The following is a 13,379-nucleotide window of genomic DNA, read 5'->3' as shown; positions in this document are numbered from 1 at the left end:
CAATCGCAAATTTAAGGAACAGGGTCAAACCTCTCACATATCAATGAGTGCTGTCCGATTCAAGTCTTTAAGATCGCTGATAAAGGGCCTCCTTTTTATAGCCGTACCAAATGGGGCAGTAACTCACAAATGTCGTCAGCATTAGGAGGAGCTAACCACCACTGAAAATTTTTTCTGATGTTTTGGCCATACTAAGTCATGAAAAAGCACTGCACGTAGTGCAGTGAAAAAGCACTGCTAGGGCCCATGAAGTCGAATGACCATTCATTAGAGATTTGGGAAACCCATTTAATCGTTGACGGCTTCCGTGGTTTCGACAGGCATGACGAACAGACGAGCGGACGGAACTTAGGGATAAGAAGTCGAAGCACCGTAGAGTGAAACAGGAAGTTCCCCAAGGTGGGGTGATATCTCCGGCACTGTTCAACCTCTACCTATCCTCCATTCTACCCCATCCAGATGGCATAGAGATCGTATCATATGCGGACGATTGTAAGATCATGGCAACTGGCCCCCATCCATTGTTGGCAACTGCGATAGATCGAACGTCTACCTCAAGATGCAGATACTATGGAAATATTGTACATCTGTCCTTGTTAATTGGTGAACAAAGTACAGGTCGAAATCTTGCATACGATCACGTTCGAATTTGGTACAGGGATTTTTTTTTGGCCTAGAGACAAAGCCTATTGAGATTGGAAGAAATCAGTTCAGATTTCGAATAATATCGCAATAATATCATCGCTGGATAACTAATTCTCACGAAATTTTGCACGAGGGAATCTGACGCTCAACATTACCAGTGAATTATAAAGAAATCGGTGCAGATTAAGATATAACTCTTATATATATGTTTTGCCTCATTTGCATTACTAAAGCCTTTGCAATTTTCTCAAAATATTGCAATTCGCTTTCTAGTCCGACTATCACAAATCGTGCGGTTCAGTTATTGCAATAATGTGGTCATTTAATGAAGTCATTCCGTTTGTATATATATTCTTGATCGTCTCGACGCTCTGAGTCGATCTTGCCATGTACGTCCGTCTGTCTGTCGAAATCGCGATAGCGGTCGAACGCGTACAGCTAGCCGCCTGAAATTTTGCACGGATACTAAATATCAACGTAGGTCATTGGAGATTGCAAATTGGCCATATCGGTTCAGATTTAAGTATAGCTCTTATATAAACCGATCCCCCGATTTGACTTCTTGAGCCCCTGAAAGCCGCAGTTTTTGTCCGATTTGGCTGAAATTTTGAATACAGTGTTCTGTTCACATAAACCGATCTCCCGATTTATCTTCTTGAGCCCTTACAAGCCGCAATTTTCTTCTGATTGGGCTGAAATTTTGCACATATTGTTCTGTTATGACTTCAAACATCTGTGCTAAGTACGGTCTAAATCGGTTTATAATCTGATATAGCTCCCATGTAAACCGATCTCCCGATTTGACTTCTTGAGCCCTTACAAGCTGAAATTTTTCTCCGATTTGGCTGAAATTTTGCACATTGCAAAATGCAAATTTTGCCCATGAACATTCCACTAAGGAACAGGGGCCTCCTTTTAATAGCCGAGTCCGAACGGCGTGCCGCAGTGCGACACCTCTTTGGAGAGAAGTTTTACATGGCATAGTACCTAACAAATGTAAGGAAATGAGAGAAAACCACCGCTGAAAATTTTTTTTCTAATGGATTCGTCAGGATTCGAACCCAGGCGTTCAGTGTCATAGGCGGACATGCTAACCTCTGCGCTTCGGTGGCATCCAAATTTTGCACATTGTATTCTGTTGTGACTTTAAACAACTGTGGTAAGTGTGGCCCAAATCGGTCAAGAACATGATATAACTCCCTTATAAACCGATCTCCCGATCTGACTTCTTTAGCCCTTACAAGCCGAGATTATTATCCGATTTGGCTGAAATTTGCATATATTTAGTATTCTGATATGACTCTCAACAAGTGCGCCAAGTACGGTCTAATTTGGTCTATAACCAAATAAATCGCCCATATTTTAGCAGAATCCACGGTGGTAGGTTTCCAACAGCCGAACTTGGCAAACTTTTACTTGTTTTCTTTAAAGGATATATTTTATTAAAATTTGCTAAAATATTTGCTTTCTTACCTACCTGATTAACGGTGGCACAATAGAAAAAGTAAAGCTGAGCGGTGACCATTAAAAATCCATAAGCCATCAAAGCCAAAATGGGCACAGACCAAATGCCGTTTAGCTCCACTCCCATCACACACAGTTCGTTGTGTAGTTGGCAGATTTTTTCAAACCTATTTTCCAACATCTCATTGAATATAGGTCCCGTTCCAGATGATGGCATATTAAGGTCTATATTAGATTTAGGACCCAAAAACTCCTTCTTGGATTTATTTCTCGAGTCATTTAATATACCCTTTTGATTAAAACTTGGAATCATGGATGGTTGTACTTTCATTTTCCTAGGATGTATCTTGCGATTGCTTTCCTTTTCGACTGAAAAAACAGGCATGGTAATGATTTGCTTTGACGCTTGACGCTGCATCTCCAAGGCCATGTTATCAAATTCGGCGTTAATAATCTCGAAACGTTTTTTGATAGCCAAAACAATGGTGTTATACCAAATTTTATCCAAAGCATTGCAGTAGGTGGGCACTGCCGTAAATATCCATAGGCCCGAGGTCCATGAATCATGGCTTACCAGAAATGCAAAAGTGAATAAAAATACCAAACTTTCGCATATGCTTGCAAATACTATTTGCAACAAAATGCGATATCGTATCGGGCTGTTGTCCACCTCAATTCCAAGTTCCATTAAATCATCGTCTAGATCGTGAAGTGTATCGAAAATCTCCATTAATTGATCCTGTGTTCGCAAATGAGTATAACGATCGGTTAAATATACCGCCAAACTGAAATAGGTCAAGATGAGGGCTAATGCAACGGTGAAGATATCTAATGAGAGTGAGAGAGAGAAAGAGAGAGAGAAAAATAATTAGCAAAAAAAAAAATGGAATTGAGGGGATTTTAACGGGCTACAGAGGCCACCGTAGCACAGAGGTAAGCATGTCCGTCTATGACCCTGAACGCTTGGGTTCGAATCCTGGCGAGACCATTAGAAAAATTTCAGCGGTGGTTTACCCCTCCTAATGCTGGCAACATTTGTGAGGTGCCATGTAGAACTTCTCTCCAAAAAGGTGTCGCACTGCGGCACGCCGTTCGGACTGGGCTATAAAAAGGAGGCCCCTTATCATTGAGCTTAAAACTTGAATCGGACTGCACTCATTGATATGTGAGAAGTTTGCCCCTGTTTCTTAGTGGAATATTCATGGGCAAAATTTGCAATTTTACAGAAAACGATTTACAATAAATCGGCCCAAATCTTAAGTTCCCTGGATTTGTCAATATCTTTGCACGAGTTTTCTTTGTATGCAGAAACCAAAAACGGATAATGGAAGGTCACAACCAGGGCTGCGGAGTTTTGGAATCGGACTCGAAATTATTTTCTCGACTCCGACTCTGACTCCGTCTCCAAGAATCTGACACCGCAGCCCTGGTTGTGACCTTCCATTATCCTTTTACGGCTTCTTTTGTTAATTTTTTTAAAGATTATCTTACAAATGTCCTTGAAATTTTGTGTTTAGAAAATTTTTATAAAAAATTTGTCATTAAAAAAGATTTTGTGTAAAAATTTCTTTAGAAATAATTGCATTTAAATTTTGTTCAAAAAAAATTCATGGAAATTTTGTATAAAAAATTCATTGAAATTTTGTCATATATGTCAAATGTCATAAAAATTTTATTTTTGGAAAAAGTTTCATAAAAATTGTATGCTTTAGAGAACGTCTTTTAGTTTTTAGAGCGCAAAACAAGCCGATTACTGGCTAAGATGTATGTCCATAGTGACATGGGGCGGATTAATGTCTGCACCCTCTTTTCAACCTAATCTAACCTAGTGAAAATTTCATCAAAATTTTAAGCTTTAGAAAAAATTTATTGAAATTTTATCTGAAAAATTGTCCATAACCTGATATAGCTCCCATCCCACAGAACTTCCGGTTTTACCTTTTTAGCCATTATAGGGCACAATTCTTATCCGATTTGGCTAAAATTTTGCACAATGACTTCTATTTTGGTGTCCAATAACCAAACCAAGTATGGCCCCCATCAGTTCATAATTTGGTATAGCTGGAAAACTATAGACACTTTTATACCCACCACCATAGGATAGGGGTATACTAATCTAGTCACTCTGTTTATAACACCTCGAAATATTGGTCTAGGACCCTAAAAAGTATATATATTCTGGATCGCCTCTACATTCTGAGTTGATTTAGCCATGTCCGTCCGTCTGTCTGTCTGTCTGTCAAAATCATGATAGCGGTCGAACGCGTAAAGCTATCCGCTCGAAATTTTGCACAGATACTAAATATTGATGTAGGTGGTTGGGCATTGCAAATAGGTCATATTGGTTAAAATTTAGATAATTTTGCCATATAAACCGATCTCCAGATTTGACTTCTTGATCCCCTGGAAGCCGCAAATTTTATTCGATTTGGCTGAAATTTTGCACATAGCGTTCTGTTAAGACTTCCAATAACTGTGCCGAGTACAGTTCATAACCTGCTATAGCTCTCATATAAACCATTCTCCCGATTTGACACCTTTAGCTCCTTGAAGCCAAATTTTTGCCCGATTTAACTAAAATTTTGCACACAATGTTCTGTTGTGACTTCCAACAACTGTGCTAAGTACGGTCCATAATGCCTGGTATAGCTCCCACATAAACCAATCTTCCGATATGATATCTTGAGCCCTTACAAAATGCAATATTTTTCAGATTTGGTTGAAATTTTCCATGTAATCTTCTGTTATGACTTTCAATGACTGTATTAAGAAAAGTCTAAATCGGTCTTGAACCTGGTATATCTGCTATATAAGCCGATCTACCGATTGGACATCTTGAGTCCTTACAAGCTTTAAGTTTTATCCGATTTGGGCTGAAATTCTGTATGAGGTGTTTTGTTATGACCTCCAATAACTGTGCCAAGTATGGTACAAATCGGTTAATAACCTGATATAGGTCCATTATAAACCGATCTCGGATCTTGACTTCTAGGGCCGGTAGAGGGTGCGATTCTTTCCCGATTTGGCTAAAGGTTTGCATCTAGTGGTTTGTTATGACATCCCACAATTGTGCCAAGTGTGGCTCAAATCGGTTCATAACCTGATATAGCTCCCATATAAACCGATCTCCTCATTAAACTTTTTGAGCCTCTAGAGGGCGCAACTCACATCCGATCTGGGGGAAATATTTTACAACGACTTCTTCTATGGCCTTCAACATACTTGCCAAATATGGTCTGTCCGGTCTATAACCAGATATATCTCCCGATTTTAATTATTTAACCATTATGGAAATTGCTAATTTTGCCCATGAACATTCCACTAAGGAACAGGGGTAAACTTCTCGCATATCAATGATTGCAGTCCGATTCAAGTTTAAACTCAATGGTAAGGGGCCTTCGTTTGAAAGCCGAGTCTGAATGGCGTGCCGCAGTGCGACACCTCTTTGGAGAGAAGTTTTATATGACATAGTACCTCACAAATGCTGCCAGCATTAGGGGCAATTTTTTCAATAATGACTAATCAAAGAAAATACTTTTTTTCATAAAAAAAAGTAGGTTAGGTTGAAAAGAGGGTGCAGATTTTAAGCCCCCCTTACGCCACTATGAACATACACTTAAGCCAGTAATCGGCATGTTGTGCAATCTAAAAACTAAAAAGTAACCTCGAAAAGAAAATCTGAGTCAGGAATTCTGTTAGCTTCGAAAGCCGGGCAATGACATAGGAAATGTTCCAACATCTCATCTTGTTCCCCACATGCCCCCTACACGTTCTATCATTTGCCGCACCGATTTTGCATTTGTAAGCTCGTAGTCGTATCTGTCCTGTTATAACACCAAAAGCTATACTAACCTCCTTCTTGTTTCCTTTCAATAATCAAAAAAAGGTAAAAAATACACTTTTTTCACATTTTTATACCCACCACCGTAGGATAGGAGGTATATTCATTTGGTCATTCCGTTTGCAACACATCGAAATATGAATTTCCGATCCTACAAAGTATATATATTTCGGATCGTCGTAAAATTCTAAGACGATTTAAGGAAGTCCGTGTGTCTGTCCGTCTATCCATCTGTCCGTCAGTCTGTTGTAATCACTCTACAGCCTTCAAAAATTGAGATATTGAGCTGAAATTTGGCACCGATACGCTTTTTTGATGCACTCTGGTTAAGTTCTTGAACGGGCCAAATCGGACCATATTTGGATATAGCTGCTATATAGAACGATTTTCCGATAAAATGTCTAATGCCCATAAATGCTTTATTTTTCATCCGATTTCGCTGAGTGAGTAGTTTTAGGCCTACCGACATCTGACCTATGGCCATGTGGTCCATATCAGACTATATTTATATATAGCTGCCATATATACCGATCTGCCGATAAAGGGTCCGAAGCCCATAAAAGCTTCATTTATTACTTAATTTCGATGAAATTTGACACAGAGGGTTATCTTAAGCCTCCTGATATTTGACCTAAATATGGGTCAAATCGGACTATGTTTAGGTATAGCTGCCATGTAGATCGATCTCCAGATAAAAGGTCTAAAGCCCAAAAATACTTTATTTTTTAATTGATTTCGCTGAAATTTGAAACAATGAGTAGCATTAAGCCTCCTAACATAGGACCCAAATATGGTTCAGATCGGACTATATTTAGATATAGCTGTCATATAGACCGATCTCCCGCTTAAGGGTCTGAAGCCCATAAAAGCTTTATTTTTTAATCAATTTCGCTGAAATTTGAAACAGTAAGTAGTTTTATGCCTCCTAACATAGGACCCAAATATGCTTCAGATCGGACTATATTTAGATATAGTGGTCATATAGTCCGATCTCCCTATTAAGGGTCTGAAGCCCATAAAAGTTTTATTTTTTAACCGATTTCGCTAAATTTGAAACAGTAAGTAGTTTTATGCCTCCTAACATAGGAACCAAATATGACTGATCGGAGTATATGTAGATATATTTCTCATATAGACCTATCTGCTGATAAAGGGTCTTCAGCCCCTTATTACCCGATTTCGCTGAAATTTGAAACAGAGGGTTATCTTAGGTCTCCTGATATCTGACCTAAATATGGATCAAATCCGGTTATATTTAGGTATAGCTGCCATATAGACCGATCTCCAGATTGAGGGTCTGAAGCTAATAAAAGCTTTATTTTTTAACCGATTTCGCAGAAATTTGAAACATTGAGGATCAGGTCGGGCCATATTTAGATATAGCTGCCATATAGACCGATCTGCCGATAAAAAGTCTGAAGCCCATAAAAGCTCCATTTATTACCCGAAATTTTAAATAGTGAGTAGTCTTAGTTCTCCCGACATCCGTCCCAAATATGGTTCGGATCGGACTATAGTGAGATATAGCTGCCATACAGACCGATATACCGATAAAGGGTCTGAAGCGAATAAAAGCTTTATTTTTTATCCGATTTCGCTGTAATTTGAAACAGTGGGTAGTTTTGGGCCACCCGTTATTTGATTCAAATAGGCAAAGATCGGACTGTATTTAGATATAGCTGCTATATAGACCGATATTCCGATTAAAGGTCTGAAGCTCATAAAAACTTTATTTACTACCCAATTTTTTTGAAATTTGAAATACAATATTCAACAGTGACTTATATTTATTAGACCACTAAATGTCCAATTTTCATCGGATTGTGACGAAAGGGGGCTTACATATATACCCGAGGTGGTGGGTATCCAAAGTTCGGCCCGGCCGAACTTGATGTCTTTTTACTAGTTCAATAGTTTTTATACCCTCCACCATAAGATAAGGGGTATACTAATTTCTGTTTGTAACCAATCAAATATATATATTCATGATCGTCGCGACATTTTATGTCGATCTAGATATGTCCGTCCGTCCGTCTGTCTGCCGAAAGCACGCTAACTTTCGAAGGAGTAAAGCTAGCCGCTTGAAATTTTGCATAAATACTTCTTATTAGTGTAGATCGGTTGGTATTGTAAATGGGCCATATCGGTTCATGTTTTGATATAGCTGCCATATAAACCGATCTTGGGTCTTGACTTCTTGAGCCTCTAAAGTGCGCAATTCTTATCCGATTGGAATAAAACTTTGCACGACGTGTTTTGTTATGATGTCCAACAACTGTGCCAAGTATGGTTCAAATCGGTCCATAACCTGATTTAGCTATCATATAAACCGATCTTGGGTCTTGACTTCTTGAGGCTCTAGAGGGCGCAATTCTTATCCGATTTGAATGAAATTTTGCATGACGTATTTTACTACTCTCAACAACTATGTCAAATAAGGTTAAAATCGGTTCATAACCTGATATAGCTGCCATATAAACCGATCTGGGATCTCGAATTCTTGAGCCTCTAGAGGTCGGAATTATTATCCGATTTGTCTGAAATTTTGTACGACGGACCCTCTCATGACCATCAACATACGAGTTTACTATGGTCTGAATCTGTCTATAGCCCGATACAGCTCCCATATAAATCGATCTCTCTATTTTACTTATTGAGCCCCCAAAGGGCGCAATTCTTATTCGAATTGGCTGACATTTTACACAGGTCTCCAACATATAATATAATTGTGGTCCAAACCGGACCATATCTTTATATCGCTCTAATAGCAGAGCAAATTTTTTCTTATATCCTTTTTTGCCTAAGAAGAGATGCCGGGAAAAGAACTCGACAAATGCGATCCATGGTAAAAGATTCGGCCCGGCGATGTTTTAATCGGAAATGATCCACATGGGACCACATTTCTATAAAGCTGCCATATATACCGATCTTCTGGCATAGGGTCTAAAGTCCTTTAAAGGGGCAGTTATATACCGATCTTCTGGCATAGGGTCTAAAGCCCTTAAAAGGGGCAGTTATTAATTTCGTTGAAATTTGAGTTGTGAGTTGTTTTAAGTCTACCTAAATCCTACCAGAATAGGGGTTGGATTGGACAATATTTAGATATATTGGGTTGCCCAAAAAGTTATTGCGGATTTTTTAAAAGAAAGTAAATGCATTTTTAATACACTGTTTTTCTACAGCAAGCTAAACAGCTGATAACTGAGAGGAGAAATAATGCAATTACAGAGTCACAAGCTGTGAAAAAATTTGTCAACGCCGACTATATGAAAAATCCGCAATTACTTTTTGGGCCCAATAGTTGCCATAGAGAGCGATCATTTAAATAAAATTTTTAAATTAAGTTAATGCCATAAAAAGCGGACTTATTGCTAGGTTTCGACGAAACTGTGCCCTACCATCTAAATCATATCATATATGATATGTAGGACACTCTATATGATGTATATACTCTATGTATATGTTAAAGGAGTCATAACAAAATATGACGATGAATATATCCATTGTAGTGGGTATCCAAAGTTCGCCACGTCCGAACTTAATACGTTTGTAATTATTCTCACTCACCTTTTTCCACCGAGTATTCAGGATCATGAAATACCCATACCATCAAATTGAAACAAATAAACACGCACACCGTTATGACAATGACCAAACAATTGCCTCCAAGCGATTTTTCCAAATGTTTGTGATTGCGAAACTCTTGAAAGTCCTGGGCATTGATGCCCCAAATTTTGCCAATGTAGAAAAGCAATGAAAATTCCTCCAACAGCGGACGGGATGGTAATTGCCGACGGTTTAATGCCGCTTCCGTCTTATGCGTGGCCATTGTAACTTTTCAAGTGTGTCGCACTTCCCTCAACGACAACAACTGTGACAATCAATGGGTCGACATTGTGGCCAACGTTTAAACTCAATTACCACTTTGGTGCTCTTGGGTGAATGTCGTTGTTGTTGTTGTATCGGTGCAATTGTTAACACATCACATCTATTTGACGTGTTTGGGGATGATCTGTTAAATTGATAAAATGGTAATTATTATTTGCTGAATTAAGTAATTAAATTTTATATCTCTTTTTCCCCATTTCCCCATGGCTGTGTAAATAAATTAACATTAGTATTCCTATCGCAAAGGACTATAAAAATGACAATAAAATCGATAAATACTTTGTATGCACTTTGGAGAAAGTTTTTGGAGTGTTAAGTCGAAAGGATGTATCATGTAGGCTGGACAGACCACGATAAAAGTGAATTGTGGAAGTAGCATCTTCGTTACCTTAAGCAAGAAAATTTGACTTTTCTCAACCATTCAAAAAAAAAAAAAATTAATTTGAAAAAGGGCTAAAATTTTAACTGAACTGTGTATAAAAATAATTACTTAAATAAAATAACAGCTAACCCAAATTGTAAAAAAATTTAAAGAAATTTTTTTTTTTTTTTTAATTTCACATGCTCAACGTACAAAATTCTCCGATATCTGGCTTTGATTGTGACACTTCATGCATTTTCTCATATCTTCAGTAATCCCAACTTCAGACAACTTTGTGTTCTAGAAAATATATGCGATAAAGCAGTGCTCCTCTATTGACTGCTGAATGTGTGCGAAGATGATGACAAGAGTTTGGATTTGGGCCATGTTTATTTTCAATTTGCTAACAAAACATCAGCAGGATACTTCAGTATGTGCCTCCACTGTAAGTGGAGCTCAACATTGGATGTATCAACTGTCTGTGTTAGACAGACAGACAAACATACAATCAAAAGGGTTTTACAAATTAAATTTTAAAATTTTAAATAAAATTAAATCGAACAAAAGATTTCATGTAGTAACCGTTGATTGGAGCGAAAGTATTTTCATATCGCTTATCAAAAAAAAAAAAAAAAAAAAAAAAAATATCTCGATCTCGGAATAGGTACTACCTATCACGACAAAATTTTGAAGCCTTTTAGGAGTATTTTATTTAAAAGTCTTTCAAATGGACACCGAAACCCCAAGAGGTGCGGTGGTGGCATCAGATCGTAGCGTGTTATCCGCCCCTGTTTACTTGTGAGTGCCCTGGCACCTATACTCAGGAGTAACTCTTCCAGCCCACAACCAGTTGTCAGCTTAACCAATGATTAAGAGACGGATAAACCAGAGGGATGCGCAGTTCTTCGCCAGCCTTTAAGTAAAGGTGGTGCTTCCAATTCAGATTCAGAAAGCGACAGTGTTATTAAAACAATAATCGCAGCCGAATCGGGAGATGAGGACAGTGGGTAGTAGTGAATGAGAGCTTTGCTAAGCTTACAAGAAGAAACAAGTAAAAGCGTGCTAAGTTCGGCCGGGCCGAATCTTATATACCCTCCACCATGGAGCGCATTTGTCGAGTTCCTTTCCCGGCATCTCTTCTTAGGGAAAAATGGATAAAAGAAATGATTTGCTCTGCTATTAGAGCGATATCAAGATATGATCCGGTTTGGACCACACTGAAATTATATGTTGGAGACCTGTGTAAAATGTCAGCCAATTCGAATAAGAATTGCGCCCTTTGGGGGCTCAAGAAGTAAAATAGAAAGATCGATTTAAATGGGAGCTGTATCAGGCTATAAACCGATTCAGACCATAAAAAATACGTGTTGATGGTCATGAGAGGATCCGTCGTACAAAATTTCAGGCAAATCGGATAATAATTACGACCTCTAGAGGCTCAAGAAGTCAAGATCCCCGATCGGTTTATATGGCAGGTATATCAGGTTATGAACTGATTTGAACCTTATATGAAACAGTTGGTAAAAGTAAGAATAGAATACGTCATGCAAAATTAGCCAAATCGGATAGGAATTGCGCCCTCTAGAAGCTCAAGAAGTCAAGTCTCAAGATCTGTTTATATGCTGTATCGGGCTATAAACCGATTCAGACCGAACATTCGCGACGCCATTGCTAACATACTGGTTGATATGCTGCAAAGAGTGAACTAGAAATTCAAAAATCGGCTTAATCAGTGTATGCGCAATGGGAGACACCATTTACCTGACATTATTTTCGAGACTGCACGAAAAAAAATTGTGTTTTTGTATTCTCAAATAGAGTGATCGGTCTATATGACAGTTGTATCTGAATCTGAACCGATCTGGGCCGTATTGAACAAGGATGTCGAGAGGTTACACAACTCACTGTCTCAAATTTCAGCGAAAGTGGTTAATAAATGTGATTTTAGTGGGTCAAAGACCTTAAATTGGCAGATCAGTATATATGGAGCTGTATCAAGATATAGTCCGATATAGCCCATCTTTCTGCCTATGGACAAAAAAAGAATCTGTGCAAAGTTTCAGCTCAATATCTCTATTGTCTCTATTGCACAATAAATGTGGCTTCAAATCAGTAGATCGGTCTATATGGGCGCTATATCAATATTTAGTCCGATATAGCCCACCTTCGAATTTAACCTACCTATGAACAAAAAAAAAAAAAATCTGTGCAAAGATTCGTCTCAACCTTTCTACCTTTAAAGACTGTAGTGTTAGTTCAACAGACGTTCGCCTGTCTGTTGAAATAACACTACATGGCTAGATCGTCTTCGATTTTTACGACGATCAAAAATATATATAATTTATAGTGTCAGAAATGGATATGTCGATGTGTTTCAAACGGACACCCTTTTCCTATGGTGGTGGGTATGGTGCAGATAACCAAGCTGGTGGACAAACTGTAGCCAGAAAGTGGCTACACCTCTCTTGTTGGTATCCGTGTGGCCCCATAGACAGTGGCGTGCTTTGGCTTTGCTTCCAAGTATAAAGTCTTGCCCCTTGGCACCATCTGACCAAGGCCCAGACCGGGGGTTATTTTTATAATATTACCTATGTACCTTAGGTAATATTATAAAAAGCTATGATCAGTAGTGGTTTGTTTGGCTACTCAAGGAGCAGTACCGTTAAGTCTTCACTGAACATTAATTTCAATTTTCTAAGCCAACAAAGCTTCCTAGTTCAAAGTTTTCACAACACCAAACTAATTTCATTAATTTTGTTTAATACTTATTAATACTTATTACATATTCTGATAATATATGAGAAATATTTAACAAGTATAGTAATAATTTTCATTTATGCCCAAACATCACCCTTGTAAATTTCTTTTGAGAATTAGACTACGTGTCATATGACTGACATATGACATAACATTATTCATAGAAATCATTCTTATATCATTCGTGCTTTGCACCTTCATAAAAACTGTTCATATTATTGACAAGGCATTTCAATTGGATCATAAATATATAAGAAAAAGAAGGCTCAAGACCACCGCATTAGTATACCTTTGCTTACAAACACACACATTGTTGGGCCACAAATTCAATATTCCCCAAAAATTTATTCATGTTTAATAACACATTTTGCTTTGAATAAACAATAATGCCATTCAATAAATGATATTGGTGTTGGTTGTTGT

General features: G+C 38.1%; 1 protein-coding gene across 2 annotated transcripts in view; it reads right to left on the bottom strand.

The window, feature by feature from the left end:
* LOC106083243 (gustatory receptor for bitter taste 66a) overlaps window positions 1-9,905 on the bottom strand; it is a 219,330-nt gene extending 209,425 nt beyond the window's left edge. For both annotated transcript variants that reach the window (XM_059366330.1, XM_059366331.1), the window contains exons 1-2: window positions 9,518-9,905; window positions 2,123-2,937 (exon numbers count right to left, since the gene is read on the bottom strand). In XM_059366330.1, coding sequence (XP_059222313.1) covers window positions 2,123-2,937; window positions 9,518-9,779 — 1,077 coding nt within the window. In that variant the 5' untranslated portion in view covers window positions 9,780-9,905. The remainder of the gene's footprint in view (window positions 1-2,122; window positions 2,938-9,517) is intronic.
* Window positions 9,906-13,379: the final 3,474 nt, after the last annotated feature.

This window comes from Stomoxys calcitrans, chromosome 4, assembly GCF_963082655.1.
Source record: "Stomoxys calcitrans chromosome 4, idStoCalc2.1, whole genome shotgun sequence".
Classification (NCBI taxonomy): Eukaryota; Metazoa; Arthropoda; class Insecta; order Diptera; family Muscidae; genus Stomoxys; species Stomoxys calcitrans.
The sequence above is the reverse complement of the archived record's forward strand: the minus strand, read 5'-3'. Positions and strand labels throughout refer to the sequence as shown.